The sequence below is a fragment of the Aethalodelphis obliquidens genome, unplaced genomic scaffold (genome assembly GCF_003676395.1).
Source record: "Aethalodelphis obliquidens isolate GAN/ISIS:26980383/991018 unplaced genomic scaffold, ASM367639v1 scaffold17, whole genome shotgun sequence".
In the NCBI taxonomy this organism is placed as follows: domain Eukaryota; kingdom Metazoa; phylum Chordata; class Mammalia; order Artiodactyla; family Delphinidae; genus Aethalodelphis; species Aethalodelphis obliquidens.
The window spans coordinates 3,902,823-3,926,386 of NW_020837961.1; the positions used below are offsets into that span (position 1 = coordinate 3,902,823).

At 32.9% G+C, this 23,564-nt stretch overlaps 1 protein-coding gene across 3 annotated transcripts in view; it reads right to left on the reverse strand.

The window, feature by feature from the left end:
- Positions 1-23,564, reverse strand: part of FSTL5 (follistatin like 5) — a 677,763-nt gene that overhangs the window by 85,321 nt on the left and 568,878 nt on the right. For 2 of the 3 annotated variants that reach the window (XM_027116857.1, XM_027116856.1), the window contains exons 11-12: positions 10,527-10,553; positions 1,692-1,810 (exon numbers count right to left, since the gene is read on the reverse strand). In XM_027116857.1, the coding sequence (XP_026972658.1) occupies positions 1,692-1,810; positions 10,527-10,553 (146 nt within the window). The remainder of the gene's footprint in view (positions 1-1,691; positions 1,811-10,526; positions 10,554-23,564) is intronic. The other variant, XM_027116858.1, reaches the window with a different exon arrangement.

Genomic DNA, 23,564 nt, shown 5'->3' on the forward strand with positions numbered 1-23,564 from the left:
GAGGGGGGGGGGGAGAGAGAGAGAGAGAGAGAGAGAGAGAGAGAGAGAGAGAGAGAGAGAGAGAGATCGATCGATCTACTTGTTTTAGGAGGCAGTCTAAGTAATCAAAGGTTTTAAAAAGAGACATTCAGGTAAGTAAACTTCACATCCCTATATTCCAGACATGTCACAAAACTATCACATCAATTTTTCCTTGCTTTTTCAGCTTTAGATTCCAAATAGCTAGCTACAACACTGCCAATCCCGTAGGAATCAGAAACACTCTTTTGTTAAATGATTTTGCTTTGATTTAAATAACTATTTAGATGCCACATTTGCAATATCTGTGTGTTAGCCCAAATTTCTCATCCATAATGTTTTTATAAAAATATACACATGACATAAAATTGAATGACTTGCTTTATCAGAAGCAAATATTTATATTTTTATATGTGTTTCTTTACATACACACACACCTTATTCAAAATGGATTTAGTCAGTATTGATATCTGATTATAAAACAAAACAAAACTGCACGTACAATTTAAAGTGTTTTCACACTTGTTAAACTTATAGTTTAACAAAAATGGTAATGATTCTATTCAGTAATTTAGCCTTTAAGTGAAATATTTTTAAATTAAAAAGTTTCTTTTGTTTTAAACACTCATAAACATATTGAGTTAAATCATTTCCTTTATTTAAAATAGGAGGTCATTAGACTGCTTTGTCCTACAGAGTGTCTGAGAGATGCTGGCCTATCTTATCTCATTCTCATGTTTTTCCTTCTTCTCATTCTAGGACATGGCTTTAATTTGTAAATTGTTGTCTCCATAAGTCAATATGTGGCAACATTGGCTACTGGTAGGCTCAAAATAGGAGTTGAAAGTAAAGGATCTAAACCAGGGCATTAATATCTATTTTGCTCATATCTTGTCACCATGCCAACCTTAAAATGAGTATCAAGACAGGGTTGCATTCTGAGGTCTACCAATATCTTACCTTATTTTGGGTGTCTGGTGCATGCCTGTACTTGTGTGGGAACCCAAAGGTAACGTGGGTATCTTTAGTATTACATATTTTGGTGTACACACATTTATGTGGAGATATACATAGCCATAGCAATATAAAATTAATTATTATTTCTTATTATCCTGCACAGAAGTACAGTCCCTAGTATGTATAGGCAATATGCATTTTGTCATATATTCTTCTATTTTCTGAAAGCTGACCAAAATTTTACAGAAAATAAATATTTCTGTTAAAGGTAAGTACATGTAATTACATAAAGGTACATGAAAAAAATAAGATGAAGAATAAATGGGCATCAACATTTATAAAGCATCTAATATACCTCAGCTTCCCATCAGATTATTTATAGGCTATTTTCTTTCATTACGTTAAAGTAACCATTGCCTGCCAAAATGGGAGACATTCTAAATTAAGGAACAGGTGAAGTTTTTATACTGTGTTCAGTTTTGATATTTCACCTCTAGTGCCTTTATTTTAATTACAAACAGGTCATTACGAATACACAATATATTATCTTCCTCTTTAAGTATAAAACCTGCATAGAGTAACAGACAATATCATAGTTTTAACACTGTCCTACCCACATGTCTCATATATGTGGAGATTTCATTGTATTTCCAAAATACAATTCTACTTAACAAAATTACTATATAAAACTGTAAAGGAATTTTTAAAATACTTGCCTGAAATCCAAGGAGCTTTTCACTAGGCTTAATGTGCCTCTGAAATTCACATTCTATGGGTTGTATCACTTTGATTCCATCTTCATAAAACACATAGAACATGTTCCCAATTCCCAGACCTTAGGAGTAAAAACACATTCAAAAGTTCAACATAAAATTACCAGAAACATTTACAACCAAAACTCAGTGCCCCTCACATTGCTGGTGAGAGATCAGTTTGTGAAGTCCTATAATGCTACTAAAGCAGACCGTGTGAGACCTTTACCATACGCCCAAGCAGCTCTGCAATATTATGCACACAGTCTACTTCATCTCTCTGATCTGCAAGTCAGTGATTTCTTTAACATAATTCAACAAATGTTTCACATATTTAAAAATAATTATAAATGGAGATAAACTCTTTGATACATAGATTATGTCTGCTACCATCCCTACTTAATTTAGGTGCTGATTAAGACATAAAAGTGCTTTTTGAAGAATCATATTTATCCTATTTCTATTAGAGTTCCCTAAGGGAAATAAAATGGCATTCTTTGCAGGAATTTAGCTTATATAGAGACTTTTAGAAACAAAAAGACCAAGTTCCCCAGATTTTGGAGAATATGTATTTTCCTAAAATAATGTTTGTAACTATAATCCTACTGGAGGTCTTACATATCAGTTTTCATATTGACAAAGTTTGGGTTCTATTTCTCCAGTTTAAAATTTGAATTAATTTAAGGTCTTGCAAAAATCTCATTTAAATCATACTTTTAATTACTTTTCACAGGGCGGGTTTGGGTGTGTGACATCTCAGAAATTCATCTCCCTTATATTATACACCCACACCTCATGGGTACGGGGTGCTACAGATTAGACATCTGGAATGCCGTGGAGTTAACGGTGGTCCGCACCTGGGGACTTGTCACGTATGATTGCACACCTGTTCTCTTTGTTTCCTCTGCTTCTGCTTTGTCCCAACATGTCCAGACTAAGAGCATGTAGTTCTCCCTTTCCTGATCCTCAACTGAGTACCTCATCCAGGTGTACTGCTTTGCACAATCATATTTATTCAGTATAACCATACCGCACATAATTCAGTGAGAACCAGTAGATAAACAATTATACTGAAATCTTGATAGTTTGAAGAGCAAATCATTGTTCTTTAAAATGCTTAACTTTTAAAAACATCTACTTTTAATTTTTACTTCACTTGAGGACACCTGCAAGGCCCATGAAGTCAAGCCTGAGGATTACAATAAAAGTTTATTGATTTGTAAAAAAAAAAAATTTGTTTATTCAACTTAAGCCACATTTATTTTTGTTAAATATGTTCCTAGTTAATTTTAAAAGTCACCATCTATTCTTATGATTCAGAGGAAAATGTATTCGATCATAATTATCACTTTCTTGGTGTTTATACAGAGTGAAATTATTTCTAATAATGCATATATATTTTAAATGATCCAGATTATTTTGACACATCTTATTATTGGTTTTTTGTTTTTCCCCCCTTGGACTTATTATTGTTTTATAAATATTTTACAGTCCTCATGTTTTAATACATGCAATCTTTATCAGTTAATTGTGCATTTTAATTCCAGAGTGCACAATGTTACAATGAGATATTCCAGAACAGTAGCAGAAGTAGCAAGAACTAAATTCAAGTTATGTCTTCATAAAATAAAATTTAAGAGTTGTCAGCTACAATTTATAATTATCGCTTTGAATACAGAGGGATCAATTCCATACCAAAAGGATAAAACTTACAAAAACTGCTTAGGCAAAAAATTGATTTGTATTAGCAAGCTTCTGTGTAAACACTGTCAGAAGGTTGATATGTGCTATGTATCAGTGACTAGCAAATTAACAATACTGGTAGTTGAAACTTGGATCTGATTTTCAGTTGTGTCAGTTACATACAAAGCTCACAACATTTTTTAATGAACATCACTATATTCTACTTCAGGTACTGCACAATTCTGCTCCACAGTCAGGAGTCTGAATGTGTTTGAACTTGACAACTACTCTAAAGTCCAGACAGCTTGCAAAGTTTCTTGAAGTATTCCCTGCCCTTATTCCTATGGATATTTTTATTGTGTTATTTTACTATATTCTGTGCACAGTACAGTCGGTGGGATTCCACAGATGAAATTTCTTGAGCTGTATCTTCCTCTAAAACTCGCTTAATCCATCCAAATCACTTTCAAAACTGAAAGTCCATTTTCTTGCTTTTTAAAGTATGAGTTACATACACATCAGCATTTTTACAGAGTACAAGCTACTTTCCCAGTTACAAGTTATTGAAAAATACAGATAAAGTTATGCAAGGTTTAGTTTGCTTTTGCATTTTATTGTTTTTGGTGGGAATATAACTCCCTAGTGTTTATGAAATAGCAATGCCAACAATGTATCATGTATAAATATATGTTAAAATAATAAGATAAACTGAACACCTATGTATCAATCACTCCGCTATGAAATAAAACTTTATCTTCAGAGCCATCTGTGTATTCCTCTCTTCCCTACCTACACGAGGGATATTTTGCATTTATTTTCTTGTTAGACATATTTTGTTCATCAATTACTACTTAGGTTTTAGCAGAATTTATAATCTGAATATATGATGCAGATATATATCCTTTTAAATTTGCTGCTATAATATTATAATTTATTAATAATATACTATAATATATTAATAATATACTAGGCACAGAATGCTATGAATTACCTGATGCTTGAGATGTGGTAATTGAAGACACATGCTGATTTTCACTTTGGGGCATTTGTTAGCTTAATCTGTATAGGAAGCAATAACATATCTGTGTATGTTCATTATAACTATTAAGTTTCCATGCCCTAACCTTTTTTTATTTTGGTGTGGGAGAATATAACAAAGAGAGAGGAATTTAATTTTCTGAATTCAGACAGCTCAGAGGTAAATCACGACTATAGAAGTCACTGTTGAATCATGGGAAAGTTATTTCCCATGTAATATCTGTGCTGTACTTTCTCCTTCTCAAATTGGGAGAAATAATTAGATTTATGCAGCTGTTGTAAGAAGTAACTGAGATGGACAAAGGAAAACATGTAGCAGAGTGACCTGAACTCTTACTATGAGTTCAAGAAATGGTAACTGTCCCTCTTTTTTATGACTGACATTATGTCTTCTTTGAAACATCAGTGGGAAAAAAATGGTGAAATGGCATCTAACCAAAATGTGATTACTGTCCTCCTGTTTTCCTCAAAGCTACTCTGTGAGATATACTACTAGTACATTTCAGTTTTCTATGAGATTGAATTCTACGAATGCGTGAGCCTGCTAAAAGAGCAACCTGATTTTCTAGTAGAGCCGTTCTCAAAGTTGATCCTTTCAGAGGGTCTGCAAAGTCAAAACTATGTTCATAATAATGCTAAGATGTCATTTGCATTTTTCTCTCTCATTCTCACAAATTAGATGCTTCCAAATGTGGAGTGTAGTTCTCAACAGGCTACTTGACATATGATGTTATGAGTGATATCACAACAGTTCAATGCAGGAGCAAATATAGGAATCCAGCATCTTTTATTCAGTCAGATATTTTAAAAATTTGCAAAATGTACAACAGTGAGTCTCCTCATTTAATATAACTTTACAAATAATGTGGTATTTATGCCTACATGTAATGGGTTATTTAAAACAAATAAATACATATTTTAATTTTCTCTGTTTTAATTTCTTATATGGTAAATACAAGTGGATAGAAATAACCCACATAAAAAAAGCTCTTGGAGTTGTCAATAATTTTGAGTCCCCAAAAGTCTGACAACCATGTAGGTCTCAATTACCATTCTCTCCTCACTGATGCTTTCTATTGCAGTTTATTACAAAAGCTCCTGACTTCAGTAAAAGCTTTACCACTCTAGTCACGGTCAAGATTAGGACTATGTGCTGTTTTGTCTTTTTTCATCCCCTGTGAAGACAGACACAGGTACTTTGTCTTTTCCAGGTCGACTGTTAATCTAACACAGTATAGTAGCACAAAAAAGTGACCCATAATTTGTTTTTTCTTTGTGAGCTCTTCTTCTCCTTTGTTTTTCTTTCTATACAGAGAGGACATGGCAAGAATTACTTGCAGTCTCATGAGGGAGAAGTATTTCCCAGAGGGTTTTTCAACCAATACTGCACCTTTAAATACATGAGATGGACTGAGAAAAAAATGTATGTAATTCACATTCCTGTCTCAATCCTTTGAGGATTTCTACTCAAGAACAACAGTGTATCATGATAATATAGTTACATTATGTATTATAAATTACATATATATTCCATCGTTTATATCAAGAATAACATTTGGTTAATGTGTGATTATTGGATGAATATTTAAGTCAATAACAAAAATATTTTGTCCTGATGTCTGCCTTCCTCTAACTTAAACCGCCATTACTTTAGCATTTAAATTATGATCAATGGCAAATTATAATCCTACAAAGCACTGATTTGGTAACCAATCTAAGATAATTCAATGTTTGGTGTTAAAGACCTTTATTAGTTGATATTATATCATTCTTTTCCCTTTCAAGTGATCCTAAACTTACTCATATTTTTAATATAGAAGGAATTTTTTTTTTTAAGCTAAAGAAAAATATAGGCAAAAATAGATGGTCTATATTGCATCTCTCACCTTGAATAACTCAGCAGGGAGGGATTTTTGTTTCATGAATGTTCCCATTTTTGTACCTCTGTCTTCGGAGTTAAAATCCTTTTCACACACATAACAATACCAAACCATCACACCTCCATGAGATTTCTATGTTATGTTCAACTAAAATTAGACGGACTTCCTCTGTCATTCCTCTAGCAGATATTCTGGGAGTGATTGTGTTAAGCTCTTTATTAGCCACTATTAATCCAGGAAAGTGGGTACTGTATGAACATTATATATTGGTCAGCGTGATATTATCTAAAACCAGTCCTTTTAAGTCAGAATTCAATTTCCTGAACTTCCAAAGATATGCTGAAAAACTTGAATGCAAATTTACGTGATTCATTTCACATTTAATGATTAACATAGCAAAGGTTATAACATAATAGAGTATTTGTTTGCTATGTAGTTTATATTAGGTGAAATCATATGTATAATTATATATGTACACATGTATATGTGTGTATACATATATGCATACGTGTGTGTATACACATATATCTGAAAATGGTTATCTCTTGTCAGATTCATTTTTGACTTGAAAACAGGCTTATGAGATAATTTGAAGCGCTAAAATGTTGACATTTGTTTTCATCAGAGAAGGTAGGGAACTTGCAAATGAAAATATTGACAGCTTTCATCACTTGGGCGATGGCATCGCAGCCAGCCATTAGAAGGCGTGGTCTCTGCCTCACCCAATTATATGACTCACTAAGTCTCATGAATTTAGAAGCCTTACCCTCTGAAAACTCTTTTTCATTTTAACTATTTCACCAATATTATTGTGAGACAGTAATCTGGTCCTGAGAACCTCAGCAATTTTTTTTCTCTAAAAATAATTGTACAGGAGGCTCAAGTAGCTCATTAAGCAGGCATGCATGCTCCTATATCTCCAATGCTCCCCTGCAGCATGTAATGGTCTGGACAACAAAATGTGAAAAATCTCAGGCTAAAGGAGTTAAGAGCTGACCTGCTTCCGATTATTCCTTTTCCCCCACTTTGGTGATATTATAGTTCACAAAGCTAATCAGATGATGTAACATGTAAACTTTTTTGCAAGATTTCACTGTAATGTCTACTTGTACCTGGTGCTGGTTGGTGTTAATTAGCCCAACTAATATAGAAATTTATTTGAACCATTTCTATACCATATTTATGTGTGAATAGATTCATAAATATTTATAAAGAAGAGACAATTTTTATAAATATGGAAATATCAATATACATATTTTTGCTTTCAAATCATTAGATGTCACATCAAGCCAGTAGCTTCAGTTAAATATTGATTCTATAGATATTCATCAAAATAATTTCATGTTATAATAAATTTAGAAAATTCTGTGTCATGTAATGAATCACCCGACATCTCTCCTGAAAGTAGTATATTTAGAAGTTCAGCTTAATCCTGCAGTGAATAAAATGTTTTAAGTTCCTTTAATTCATTAGACCTTATAACATATACCCAAACTGTTGTCTACTAAATAAATACTAGGAAATACTTTATTAGATTATATTTGATAACATCATAAAAAATATTGTAGAAGAGACCCAATCCTACTGAATCTTTTAATGTGTATTTTGAAATCATATAGGTAGTAAAATTAGTTGACAATAAGAATGATTTAGCCTTTAATTTACTAGATTGAAAACATCTTTAGAGTAGATACTAGTTCTTATCTTTATATTTCCAGTGCTTTCAAAGTGTTCTACATACAGTAGGCTCTTTAAAATATTTGTCAGTAAATGAGTGAGATACTTCTCTTTGAAAACATTGTATTTTTACACTCCTGCTAACTTGAATCACGGCTAGAAAAGAACTGAAAGGTGAACTCAGAAACAGAGGACACTATTTCATGCTTAAATATCCATGTGATTAATAAGATAATATACACGAAATTCAGTAAAGCTGATTTAGCTCACAAAGTCCTGGATAAGCCAGATTCTGATGTATACATTTAAAAATAATTTTTCAGTTAAACAAAATTTTATAGACCTTACACTTGCATGTAAGTCATATGACATTATGAGAGGTATTATCATTTTAAACTCTCTTTCCATTACTATTCATCTAAAAATGCTTGAAGTTCTTAAATGGGTTCTCCTTGAGATAAATTTCTCTTGGCCTTGGTAAGAACACAAGCATACAAATAGAAAGCACTGCTAGAGTGGAAATAAAAATGGACCACAGAAAAATGTTGTTCATATTAGTTATTATCCTATCTTTTAAAAACAGAGGTAGAAAAAATGGCTTTGGAAACTTTATTATTTTAATTATTTTTTATGAAATAATTGTACACACAGTTGGGGTTCAGTGATTCCTCAAGCTGGTCTATTATCTCTGGCCACCATTATTATTACATGCAATCGTTTCTAATTGTAATGCCTTGCCGATAACTGTGGCATTATAAAAAGTAATTTACAGATTCCTATGAATCTAAGTATATTATTATCTCAAATGTATTATCTTAAATATTTTTATTTCAAAAAACAAAATGCTCTGATGATAACTCTACATGAAATAAAATATTTAAAAGCTTTCCCCCAAAACATTTCTTGTATAAGTTTTAAAATTACCTGCAAAATGTACTAAATAGCTATGATTTCTCAAGCACATATTCCGTGTCAAACAAAGTCATGAAGAGTAAGCACATCACTGATTGATGGAGAATAATTATTGAGAACATACATCTTCAAAGACTAACAGAAGAAAAATTTAAATAAATAAAAATGATTTCATATAATGAATCTCAGTGTGATTTTAATTAATCTGCAGGTCTCCTATACTTTTAAGGGTAGTCTGAAGAATATTATATTATTATTACATATCAATGAGTATTATAAACTAATAATGTTAATGACTGTTATCAAGGTCAAATTATAAGGAAGAGTTGTTTCACATATTTTAAGGAGATATACATATCACAGATTTGCAAGGTGAGTCCCAAACTGTATTTCAAGCATTGTTTTAGAAAAGTCTGGCTCAGAGAGGTAAAATGACTCATTCAAATTTTCCCAGCAATTAGCCAGCAAAGCTAGATCTGTGGTACCCAGAGAAATATTTGTTTAATCTCAAGAAGGAAGAGAGTATAAAGAAATGTCTAACCCATATGTTAATCATGTCATATCTGTTTCAGTAATGATCGCATTTGTACATTCAAATGTGAAATATCCGAAAGGAATAAAATGAGAAGGTACAGTTACACTAGAACCTCTTAAGTAAACTGGAGTTTAAAGGAGCCTTTACAAAAGATTTGAGGAGCAAGAAATACCAAGGCCAAAAAAGAAAAAATAAAGTGTTATGCTCATCTTTTACTAATTTTAATGGATCTAAATATTCTAAGACACTTGGACAGTATCTAGCACATTATAAGGGCTCAATAAATGTGTTCTGGTTACTGATATTGTTATTATTCTGCTTCAATAATTTTAGGAAGCTATAACTGGGGAAGAGAAAGTGTTTCTAGGATGGATCCTGAAGGCAGTTATTTTGGCCATTGCGTACCAGGAGTGTAATGACTTATCGGTAATTTTCTCCTAAGAATTTAACTACAGCAAACACATTCCTCTTGGTCTTTGTGACTAATTAAGAAAAACAAAGACAATGATAAATGACTGTGGATGGCATTTATTGAGTGCAGACTATATTTAAGGAGTTGATAAAACAACCCTATTGATAATTAACAACTACCCTTATTTTTGAGATGAGGAATTTGTGACATAGAAAAGCCCTAGGTTACATAATGGTGCAGACTGGATTTGAATCCATGTCCTTCAAGTTTATAAACTATTTTCTAAAATAATTTATTATAGTCCCTTCATAAGGCAATAGTTTTTATAATTCTTCTTTTTCTAATCTAAATCACGGTTTATTACATAAATTATGTTTAAGCTTGCTTTCATTTATTTGACTAATTTTAATTTTATACTCTTAAAAGCATTTCCATATATTGTAATATAACTTCCTGATTATATACCAAAAATAAATCAAGCTGATGAGGAGTTATAACTATGTTTAATGGTAGCAGTGTACAGAAGAATACTGATTTATGATCAAATAAAAATACTGAGTCAAAATAAAAATGAATAAGGCAATTACTAGAACTGACAGTCAATACATCTAAAAGTTAAGCAAAATAATCACAATAATATAAAAAATAATGGAATTTACTACCTTCTTCTCTCCATAATATGTTAGCTACTGCAGCATGTTTAAAAGAAAAAGGAGAAAAAGAAAAATGAGTAAAGAGTGATTCAATTACATAGTAATATAAATAACTATTAAAGAGGTCACAATCTCTAAGGCAGAACATGCACATAAAAATAGTGAGGATGAACTCAACAATCTATATTAATAAAACAGTAAAATGCTGGGAGTATAATAATGTTCTATTCATGTCTTGAAATAGCCAATTCTTCTTCGGAATAAAGATTTTTGTTGATAGACAAAAAAAATTTTATGTATCACTGAAAATAATGGTATATTTGTTAATTTTAATAAAATATATCTTTAGAACACACATTAGTAAAGACTATTTATTTGACAGCTTAGTTAAAAGTTACTAATTGAAACAGTTATAATTTTAGAATTCTCATTAATTATAAGTAATGCTTCAACATAATATGTAATATTCCTGAGCAAGATGAGTTCTTGTAAATACAGGATTTTGAACGCAGAAATAGCCTATTTTTAAGTAGTATATGCTTTCACTTTTTAAGCCAGCATAATAAAATATATCTAAATATATCTTGTTTATTTCAATGCACAATAATGCTTCATATTAAATTATTCCTGGACAACAGGTTATTAAATACTGTATAGGGACTAAATCAACATAGAGTTAAAATATTAAGACAGAAATAAAGAAAAATACCAATTAAAAATATTCTCAACAAAATGCCTGATTCCTTTACTAATCCAAATTTATCTAATTCTATATAATTTCTCTTTTTTTGAAGTATAGTTGATTTACAATTCTATTAGCTTCAGGTGTACTTATATACTTTCAAAGCAGAATAATACTGGCAAAAAGAAAATGTAACTAAAGGAACAGCTCATCCACATCTAATTACTTGCTGCATATGTTAACCATATTAAACATAATCACTTTTTAAAAACTAAACCCTGATCGTCAGTGTAGCAGAGCCAAGACTGGAATCTAGCACTCCTAGCTGGAGGGTGGAGGTCCAAGTCATGCAGTTTTCAGCACCTACCATAGTATAAAAAATCCTTTTTTGTAGAGTAAACATTTTTTTGAGATTCTTGGCATTTTTAATTCTTTAGCAATACTTATTCAAATGTGCATTCATGGTACTTGCATCCCTTGAGCACATTTTGTGCTGCTGCTCTTGTTGCCTATGGTGTGCTTGCAATGAATATGTAAAAGGACAGATCCTAGTCACAAGGAGAGAACATGGACCTGAGAAAGGAGAGAACCATGCTAAAAATGATTATAAGCATATGTAATAAGTGCAATTAGAGAAACAAATATCAGGTTCGGTGGCAAGTGACAGGACGGGATAGTCACCTTCAAGGGGCAGAAGCTGGGCAGTGGAGGGACCACTTCATTGGGCTGCTGATGCGCAAGCAAGATGATGCCACCCAAGCTTACGAGGGGATGCCGGGCGCAGGAGGCATGAGATAGATGTTCAAGGTATATCAATGGGACACGTTACAACGTGTTCAGTGAAATTTAAGTAATTGGCTATATTTGGAGGGCAAAACTGATAGAAGATACAGCTGGAGAATTTGACCCTGACAAGGTCAAGAAAGTCTTTTATATTACATGGTACACAGGAGATTAAATTTTCTTTTATAGGCTCATGAAAGATGGAGCCATGATTAGACTAATTTTATTTTTCCGGCTTATAAACAAAGGTAAGTAGACCTATGTTTACTCATATCTCCACCGATGGAATATGGTGTGCCAATTGTGTGCCAGGCATTGTATTCAGCGCTACCATACACAGAATAAAACAGACCCAGGCTCTGTGCTAATCGAGTTTATACACTAGTTGAGGGGGAAAAAAAAAAAAAACTGGATTCAAATCATGTAATTTCAAAATTACAAATTTAATATGTTATGAAAGAAAGGAACACAGTAATGTGAATGCTTTTAATAAGTGGATTAGGCATGATCAGTGAAACTGGGGGAAACGTCCTTAATGGTGATGGTGAAGGTGAAGTCTGAAACATGAAGAAGAGGAACCCAGGCAGGGTTGTAGGAATCGGGCTCCCAGACATAGGAAAAGCATGTACAAACCCTAGCGGGTATGTCAAAGCACTGCTATTTTATTATTATTCTTATTATTTCGTCCTGCCACTTGTGGGATCTTAGTTCCCTGACCAGGGATTGAACCCAGCCCCTCAGCATTGAGAGCACAGAGTCCTAACCACCGGGCCGCCAGGGAATTTGCAAACACTGCTATTTTAAAGGACTAATGACAGATATTTTTAAGAGATGCAATCATTTATGAGAAAGTACCAAAAATACATGGTTTGTAATATTAATACCAGATAAAGTAAAATTCAAAGCACTATATAATGAATTTAAAATTATATAAACTAAAAACATAGTATTAAAATATGAAGCAAAATTATTAGGACTAGATACAAAATTTATAAACCAACCATCATATTCTGCTTCTTTCACTCATCACCTTCGGTATTTGAAAAATGAAGGGAAAACCCACAAAGTTCAATAATACAGTTATGATGACTAAATTAGTGTTTTCATAATGAATGTTCTGTAACAAAAACAGGAAGTGCTTTCAAGTTTTCTTGAAAGATAATCAAGAGTAGTCACAAAGTAACTGGAAAATAGAAAGTCTTTCTGTATTCTGTAAGTATATTCCAATAATCATAAATTGTTAAGACATTTTCTGACAATAAAGCAAATATGAAAATGTATTACAAGTATTTAAACCCACTAAATCCTTCAACAAATTAAATATTTAAAAAATAAAATAATAATTCATATAAAACAACAAAAATGCAAAAATAAAATTCAATATGTGGACCCAAAGACTTTTGGCCAAAAGATAATGCATAGGCTTAATTAATTCATCGCTGAACAAAATATATGAGGGAGAGAGAGAGAGAGAGAGAGAGAGGAAAAAAGTAGAAAGAGGAGGAGATGGGGAGTCAGGAAAGAGGGAAGAAAGAAGAAATGTTTGTAGCTATGATAATTTTAAATCAATGTAGAATCTTTTGGTAATAAATTTGATAATCTATATTATAAAAATTCCAAGGAACTATAAATATCCAAACTGAATGTAAAGAAGAAATTTGAATAAAAATAACCATGGTGCTAATTAAACCACTTTCAAAAACAGTTTCCTCCCAAGATGCTCTTAGAGTCTAAGGCTTATATAAAAAGTATTTACTTTCAAGAATTATACAATTCCAGTTGTATTCAGTGTTGTTAGAATATAGATCAAGATGGAAACGTTCCCATTCAGTTTGTAAAGTCAGCAAAACGGATGCCAATAAGTGATAATAATAGCAAAGCAAAGAGAATTACAGGATACTTTCACTAATGACAAAAATGACAAATAAAATGCAAGTGAAATTCACCAGGATATTAAAAGTTTGATCATAGACAGGAATCCTCTTGGAATGAAAAAAGGATTTGGTAGAAATTTAGTTAAGAAATCAATTCATCTGATATAATATATTAGAATATCAAATGAGAATGACAAATATAATTTAAATTTAAAAACATAATCTGATGAAATGTATCACATATTACTAAGTGTAATATACTCTTAGTAACCTGGCAAACTAAGAGTAGAGGCATATTTTATATTAATATAAATGTGTTTGTTAAATGTTAAAAATTAACTAGAAATTTATTTTGACAAACCACTTTATTAAGCCCAGAAACAAATATAAATTATATAAGCACTGTAAACTTGTAAATAAAATAATCAAAATTTGAAGCTAAAATGAGTCACAAAGGTTAAATTAAAATGACACATAAAAATCACAAGAGAATTCAGTTAGGCGACAAGACATAAGATAAATACCCTAAATTCTATATTCTTATGTAAGAATTAGAAGATACAATAGAAGATTTCATTTACAATAGCCTCAAGGTATATCAATGATTTACTAAAATATAAAAAATACAGGAAATCAAGTGTAACATTCACTAAAAATACACTAGATGGGACACTATATTATCCCTAGATCAAGAGAATAAATCTTATAGAGATAAAATTTATTCTGAAAATACTTAATTTAAAAATGTCATGTATTGTTATTGTCTGTTTAGAATATGTTTTATATATTTATTGTACAAAGTCAGAATGTGCATTACATTAAAAAAATACTTTGAATTCAATTACACAGGTAAAATAACCAAGTCTATTTTCCTTATATGGCTCTTCATTATTTTTTTAAATTTTTACATAAATGTGTACATGAAAGGGGGAGCTTCTGACACAATATATAAATATGTGACAGATAAAAATTTATTTATCATAACCTGGCTAGTCTAATCTTAATCACTGTGCACTATTCCATCATATGGATTTCTACTTTTTAAAAATACAATTGTTCATTGTTTGTCAACTTAAACCTAGTACCTAAATCAAAGACTAGTATAAGTGATAGGGACTCAATAAATATTTTTGGTTGATCAGTCATATAGATGTATGCATGTATACGTACGTGTACATGTGTGTGTGCACTGCAATGACCCTCTTTCTAGCTACTTTTTTCTATTAGCATACAGCTCTACAAGACGTCTGGCTATGTTTAAAGCCACTGACACCTGTTGCCAGGTGGATTTCCAAAAGGTTGCTGTCAGCACCATCAGCTGTCCAGGAAAGTATTCATACCACCACACTCAAGGTGGACTATTAATGTGTATGTGTGTATGAGCATGCATGTGTGTGCAGGCTTACCAAGTGTGAATAAATATTATCTCTTACATATATTAGTTTGCTTTTAAATTATATTGACTCTGCTTGCACATATATAAATAAAACTTTCCTCTATTTATATACTTAATCGCTTATCTATTGGGATGTAACTTTGATAATTTTTACATTTTTAATAGCTGCTTATAGATTAGAATAACTCTATTTTGTCACATTAATTTATTCTTCATAAAATATAAACAGCAACCTATAATAAATGCAGGCTTGATGATGCCACTCATTTGCTTAAAAACATAATGCATGTATCTGTGTTTGTGTTTGTGTGTGTGTGTGTGTGTGTATGTGTGTGTGTGTAAGCTCAAAATGTTTAGCATAGCACATATGGTCTTCCATGATATGCCTGTGTCATCCTAAAGTCACATTCCAAACATCAAGTTATTCTGAATCTCTTCATTGTTACACATGTATTACATTTGCATGAATAGCCTCACCAAAATTCTTCACCTAACTTGACCATAATTGTCCTTTAAGATCCAACTTAGCTTTTATCTATAGTTAGCCTGTCTAGAACCAGGAGTTGGGTTAAATGACTCTTTTTCTCTACATATGAGATCCTATGAAACATCTATGGCCTTCCATAATGTACCATACCTACATTATCTGTCCTGAAATCTTTCATTTATAATTAGATAATGAAAACCTCAAAGTTACAGACCTCCAGTATTCAATACTTATCCACAACTTAACTGAAATGTAAATTTCTTTTTGAAGATAACATATGTCTTATAATGAAAATGTCGTTCAATGGAACAGATGTGTAGACATACAGAACTTTTATTAATGCTCTTTTCATAAATTGCTTTATTTTGTAAATTAGGGACTTGCAATTATATTCAAATGATGGATGCCATATTAAGTATGCTGTCTCTATGAGAAAACACATGTGGAGGGTGAATATTACATAAGCAAAAGCAATTACATAGTTAACTACAGAGCAGCATGCTATAACACTGAACAGCTATTTTCCTTGGCTACTCATGTGTAAATTGCTTGGCCTTTCAACTAAAGTTTTTTGCTCATCCTTGTCTTTGTCTGAAAGTGTAAGGTTGGAACCAGTGCAAAACATTTTTTGATAAGCTACATTTATGTAAGTGTAACATTTTAGCTAGATGTCTTATTGACTGTTTCTCCATTTGAACTTAAAAAATTGACTTAACTTCAGAAGGCAAATGAAAAAGGGCAACGGCAAAAGAAAATATAGATAAAAATTTAATGTATCTGAAAAAATGTGTGGTTTGTGTCATGGTAGTTGAAATTTCTTTGAATGTACATATGGAGAAGGAAATGAGACATTAAAACATACTATTTTGGGGATGGAAACTATATAAGATATGCCAAATACACTGCCTGCCATATGCCAAATTCAAAGCCACTTTTAAGTGAAACTGTCACTCTTTTAGCACTGACTGAAGACGATTCTCCCAGGACTACAGATTCCCAACCTAGTGTCTAGAATTATCTGATTAGGCTATAGTGCCAAGCTTACATTAAAGCATACAACCTGAAACTAGAGACGACTCCATGGTTTTAAATTCTATGAAGTGATGACATAGGATAATAATATTCTTTTGGGGGTGTAATTTGAATCAAGAAATCATGTTAGAAAGCCAAGAGTACAGAGAACTGGAATTGTAAGAATGCATAGCAAAAGGCACCATGACATAGAATTAGGGCTGTGATAATTTGTGATCATGCAGATCAGGGTTCAGTTAGATGTGAACAGGAGGAAGACCTATGCAACACATGGGAGAAGCAAGAGTCTCAGCTGTTGTCTATGTAAAGTTGGTTTCTAGGTTCTGAATGCAGATACATCTCTGACTGCTTCACATTGCCTGTTCAACATTCACATCCATTTTTAAATAACCTATACTTAACCAAAGAGAGAGAGTCTACTCCTGGTGACAAAGTGAGTCAGACTGAAACCAAGACAATGTAAGAATTATTCCCATGTCAAGAGGTAGAACTGTCATTATACACAGGTGATGTGATAATATATATAGAAAAACCTAAAGACTCCACACAAAATACTAGAACTGATAAATGAATTCAACAAGGTAGCAGGATACAAGACTAACATACAGAAATTGGTTTCATTTCTTTACACTAACAATGAAATATCAGAAAGAGAATGTAAACAAACAATCCCTTTTACAATCGCATCAAAATAAAATAATTAGGAATGAACCTCACCAAGGAGGTGAAAGACTTATACGCTGAGAACTATAAAAACAGATAAAGGGAACTGAAGATGATTTAAAGAAATGGAAAGATATCCAGTGCTCTTGGATTGGAAGAATTAATATTGTTAAAATGGCTATATTACCCAAAGCAATCTACAGATTTAATGCAATACCTATTTAAAAAAAACCTATGACATATTTCACAGGACTAGAGCAAATACTCCTAAAATGTATATGGAACACTAAAAGACCCAGAATTGCCAAAGCAATCGTGAGCAAAAAGAACAAAACTGGAGGCATAACCCTCCTAGACTTCAGACAATACTACAAAGCTACAGTAATCAAAACAGCATGGTACTGGCACAAAAACATACAGATGAATGGCAGAGAATAAAGAGCCCAGAAGTAAACTTATACACCTATGGACAATTAGTCTTCGACAAAGGAGGCAAAAATCTACAATGGAGAAAAGACAGTGTCTTCAGCAAGTGGTGTTGGAAAAGGTGGACAGCCAAATGTACATCACTGAGGTTAGAACACACCTTCACACCATACATGAAAATAAACTCAAAATGGCTTCGAGACAAATATAAGACAAGACATCATAAAACTCCTAACAGAAAACATAGGTAAACCATTCCCCAACATAAATCATAACAATGTTTTCTTAGGTCCATCCCGCAAAGCAATACAAATAAAAGCAAAAATAAACAAATGGACCTAATCAAACTTATAAGCTTTGCACAGCAAAGGAAACCACAAAACAAAAAGACAACCTATGGACTGGGAGAAAATATTTGCAAATGATGCAACCATCAAGGGCTTAATGTGCAAACTATACAAACAGCTCCTATAACTCAATAACAAAAAAACAAACAAGCCAATCAAAAAATGGACAGAAGACCTAAATAGATATGTCTTCAAAGAAGACATACAGATGGCCAATAGGCACATTAAAAGATATTCATCAACACTAAGTATTAGAGAAATGCAAATCAAAGCAACAATGAGGTACCACCTCACACCAGTCAGAATAGCTATCTTTTAAAAATCTACAAATAATAAATGCTGGAGAGGGTTTGGAGAAAAAGGAACCCTCTTACACTGTTGGTGGGTTTGTAAATTGTTGAAGCCACTATGGAAAACAGTATGGAGGTTCCTCGAAAAACTAAAAATAGAGTTGCCATATGATCCAGCCATCCCACTACTGTGCATATACACAGACAAAACTATAATTTGAAAAGATACATGCATCCCTATGTTCATAACAGCACTATTTACAATAGCCAAGACATGGAAACAGTTATATAACTGAGTCACTTTGCTGTACAGAAGACATTCAACACAAGACTGTAAATCAACTATACTTCAATAATTTTTTTAAAAGAATTATTCCCATGTCAAAGAGTTAAGCTATTGCATGAAACAAATGAAAATGGTACCCATCTTTCCTTCCAATGCCAAACCAAGTAAGCATATTGTCTGCAGTGGTTATAACATGATGAGTAAGAAAGTATCTCAAACTCAGCGGCTTAAAACAACAAAAAGCATTTATGTCTTTATGGAGGTTTTTTGGCCAGAGGGGGCGCTCTGGCTTGGGCTTTCTCATGAGGCTTCAGTCATCTGCAGGCTTGACTTGGGCTGGAAGATCCACTTCCATGCAGGTTCACTTGAATGGCTGGGAATTTGGTGCCAGCTGTTGGCAGGAGGTTTCAGTTTACTTCTGGGACTTACCCCAAGGCTGCTTAAGTGTCCCCCTACGCTGGCAGTTGGCTTTCTCCATAATAAGTGATCCAAGAGAGCAAGGCAGAGCCATAATGCCCTTCATGAACTGTCTTCAAAAGCCATACACCTTCCCCTGTACCCTACTTTATTTATGATAGAGAGAGACCTACTTTATTTATGATAGAGAGAGACCTGATCTGTTTCAATGTGGGAAGAGACTACAAGGGTGAGTGAAACAAAAGAGGAGGAACATTAGGACTATGCAGGACACCACTCAGTGTTAGTGTAACAGACTGCTTACTAAGCAAACATCAAGAAAACCTAACTTCCTCCTAGCCAGATTGCCAAGACCTAAGCTTCTCTTCATATAGAAATTCTAAGCCTACTACTGCCAGGAAGCGACTCGATTTTGAGAATTCTTCACACAAATGACTGGTTGTGGTTTTTACATGATAAACAATAAACAGTGACATTATTAAACAACTGTGGGTAATTAGTTGCAGATATATAAGAGAACAACTTTGCCTTCTAATTCACTTATACACCCTGCTATTTTAGGTAGATGGCAAGCAAAGTTACTTCCTCATTTGCTTTGACTTCCTCATCTAGAAAATACACCACATGGTGAATTAGAGAATTTGAAAAATAAAATGATTATCACACATTTTAAGTAGTACATCGCACATAATGTTTTATATATATAAAGTACTTAGTTCTCCTAAGTAGAACTCAAGATCATCATACCTATAGAAATTAAATTAATAGAGAGGTAGCCAAAAAAAAAAAAGTTGCATAAAAGTATATTGTAACCTATCATTAGGGCTACCAGAGGATTCTCTTTATTATCATTTGAGAGAACAAAATTATTAGAAAAATAGAAGACTACTTGGATGTTAATTAGCATATGTGCAAAGAAATAATTAAAGATGGTAGACTTTAAAGCTGTAGCAATGAATATCAGTTTTTATAAAAGGGTATTATTTCTAGCAATTTTTATCCCTCTCGTATTCTGAACTCCCCACTATTTAATATGTATTCAAATATACATATTTAATATATTTATATTACATACAATGTTAACATATGGATCTAATTATATTTAAACATGGTATAAAATAAAAGATTTACATTCTCTGAAGGAAACTGGCTACATTAAAAAGTTATTTATCATTCAGGTAAGTGAAGATTTTTAGAAAAATATTTTGAGAGGGAAATTACACATTATAATCCACAAATGCATTAAATATCATGATATTTAAGGCATTCTGGTTAAATATATAGTTTATAATTCAGTTACATTTGCTTATCTCTAAAGACATTACAAAACAGATATAAAACAGGGCAATGAAAGTCAGCAGACACCTTAACAACATAATCACTGAAGTAGGCCATAACCTTAGCAATGGAAATTTCGTCACAAGATTAGTCGTCACAAGATTTTAAAATATATTGGACTTTACACTGCCTGAGAAAGTGTTCATGTAGAAGATGACATAATGTCTCATAAAACAAGCTGATTATAAGTTAACAGAGGTTAACTTCTTCTTGGAACAGATTTCTAAAGAAATTGCATGACATAGAACAGAAAATCAGGCAGTATGAAGATTTTATGAGCATTCAACGAGCTAAAAATGTTCAGTTGCTTAGAACAGTGCCTGGCATGTGCACACACACACAAACACAGTAGTGTATGTATACACACAACACATATGTTTATATACATAAGTGCACATGTACTTTTTTGAAAATGAATATGTATTTTTGCTAAACATACATATAAACATAACTTCAAAGATAAGAACTTTATATTATGACTCAAACATGAAGCAACTTGCAGCAGTAATACGGCTTATATATCTTGTCTTGTCTTGCAGAGAAATAGTATAACATTTGAGTGTACACAGCGTGGAGGAACAGATATTTACATGCCCCTTCAGACATTCTTTCTCAAATATGAAAAGGCTTATTAGCAGGCCAATGGCAAGTTCCATAGTAAATTCAATTTGCTTTTTAAAATTGGTTCAGGTGTTTACATTGTGTTGATTAAAGTGAATTCCATATTGCTTCTGATTTGCTTTTACACAATAGCTCCAGGCTCAGCACTGTTAAACAATAATGTGAAACCTGACATTCTCAATCTGTTAAATCCCCATCCTATAGCAATAAGGTCACGTATTGCTGGATTAAAAGGATGGCTAACCCTAGAACTGAAATTTTCTTCTCCAAAGTACCTTAAATATGTCTTTGTTCTCATACAATTTTATGATAGAGAACCCAGATATGTGTTATATAGTAAGAATTTTGAGGGAAAAATGTTAATTGGAGAATTACAAACTAATAATGACATTCATAAAGGAATTTCAGCTTAGTCATGGAAGAACTTGTGATCTTAAATTACAAAATATCCTGATGGTCCCAAGATGCATTAGCTGTACACAGCACATCCAACTTGTTAATTGAGCCATTTGTTGAATAGGATTAGGCCAATTCAATGGTAGCCTGGTGTCTCTCTTACTATTTTTTCTGGGATAATTTTTCTTCTATCTGACATAATTCTGAAAGTAGTATTTACTCAAAAGACGTTAGTCTCTTTGTTCTGCTCACATTAGTGGAGAGCAAATGGCAGGTCCTGCTTAAAATGACACCATAAGCTGTTAGGTTCTCAACTTTTCAGGGCATTGTCACTTACTACTCTGTTTTCCTAAAATTCTTGATGTATCCTAGTTATTAGGATTTTTTAAAACATTTTTTTGATGTGGACCATTTTTTAAAGTCTTTATTGCATTTGTTACAATACTGCTTCTGTTTTATGTTTGGTTTTTGGCTGCGAGGCCTGTGGGATCTTAGCTCCCCAACCAGGGATCAAACCCTCACCACCTGCACTGGAAGATGAAGTCTTAACCACTGGACCACCAGGGAGGTCCCTAGTTATTATAATTTACCTACATGTTTTAAAAACATATTATTTAGATGAATGAAGTCAGACTCATGGTGTTTTAATTTGCAAATGATATGACCGATTAGGGATTAATATACAACATATAAAAATAATTCATACAACTCAACATCAAAACAAACAAACAAAAAACAAAAAGCAACCACATTAAAAAATGGGCAGAAGAACTGAATAATGTTCCGAAGAAGACATGCAGGTGGCCAACAGGCACATGAAAAGATGCTCAACGTCTCTAGTCATTAGGGAAATGTAAATCAAAACCACAATGAGATATTAACTCACACTTGTCAGAAAGGCTATCATGAAAAGGAACAAAAATAACAAATGTTGGCGAGGGTGTGGAGAAAAGGGAACCCTTGTGCACTGTTGGTGGGAATGTAAATTGGTGCAGCCACTCTGGAAAACTGTACAGAGATTTCTCAAAACACTAAAAATAGAACTACAAAACAACCCAGCAATTCTACTCCCAGGTATATATCCAAAAAAAACCAAAAAGGAATTCGAAAAGATACATGCACCCCAATGTGCACAGCACCATTATTTACAGTTGCCAAGATATGGAAGCAACCTAAGTGTCCATCAACAGCTGACTGGATGTGGTGTACATATATAATGGAATAGTACTCAGCCATAAAGAGAATGAAATTTTGCCATTTTAAGCAACACTGATGGACTTGGAAGGCATTATGCTAAGTGAAATAAGTGAGACAGAGAAAGACAAATACTGCATGATGTCACTTATATGTGGAATCTAAAAAATACAACAAACTAGTGAATATAACCAAAAAGAAGCAGACTCACAGATATAGAGAACTAGTGGTTACCAGTGGGGAGAGGCAACATAGGGGTGGGGAAGTGAGAGGCACAAACCATTGGGTGTAAGATAGGCTCAAGGGTGTACTATGTGTCATAGGGGATATAATCAATATTTTGTAATAACTGTAAATGGAAAGTAACCTTAAAAATTTTTAATTTTTTAAATTTGAAAGTAAAAAAAAAAAAAGACAATAGTGTATTTAAAAAGGGATGACAATATAGTGAAACCAGAAAAATGTCTGAAGTCATCCACAGTTTTTTGTTTGTTCATTTTTGTTTTTTCTTTGCTTCTTACGTTGTCCCATTAAAACTCCTGGTCATAATGCTACCTGATTTTATTTATTTATTTATTTATTTTGCAGTACGCGGGCCTTTCACTGTTGTGGCCTCTCCCGTTGCGGAGGACAGGCTCCGGACGCGCAGGCTCAGCGGCCATGGCTCACGGGACCAGTGGCTCCGCGGCATGGGGGATCTTCCCAGACCGGGGCACGAACCTGCGTCCCCTGCATCGGCAGGCGGACTCTCATCCACTGCACCACCAGGGAAGCCCTGCTACCTGATTTTAAATCTCTAATCTTTCAGGAGCCTT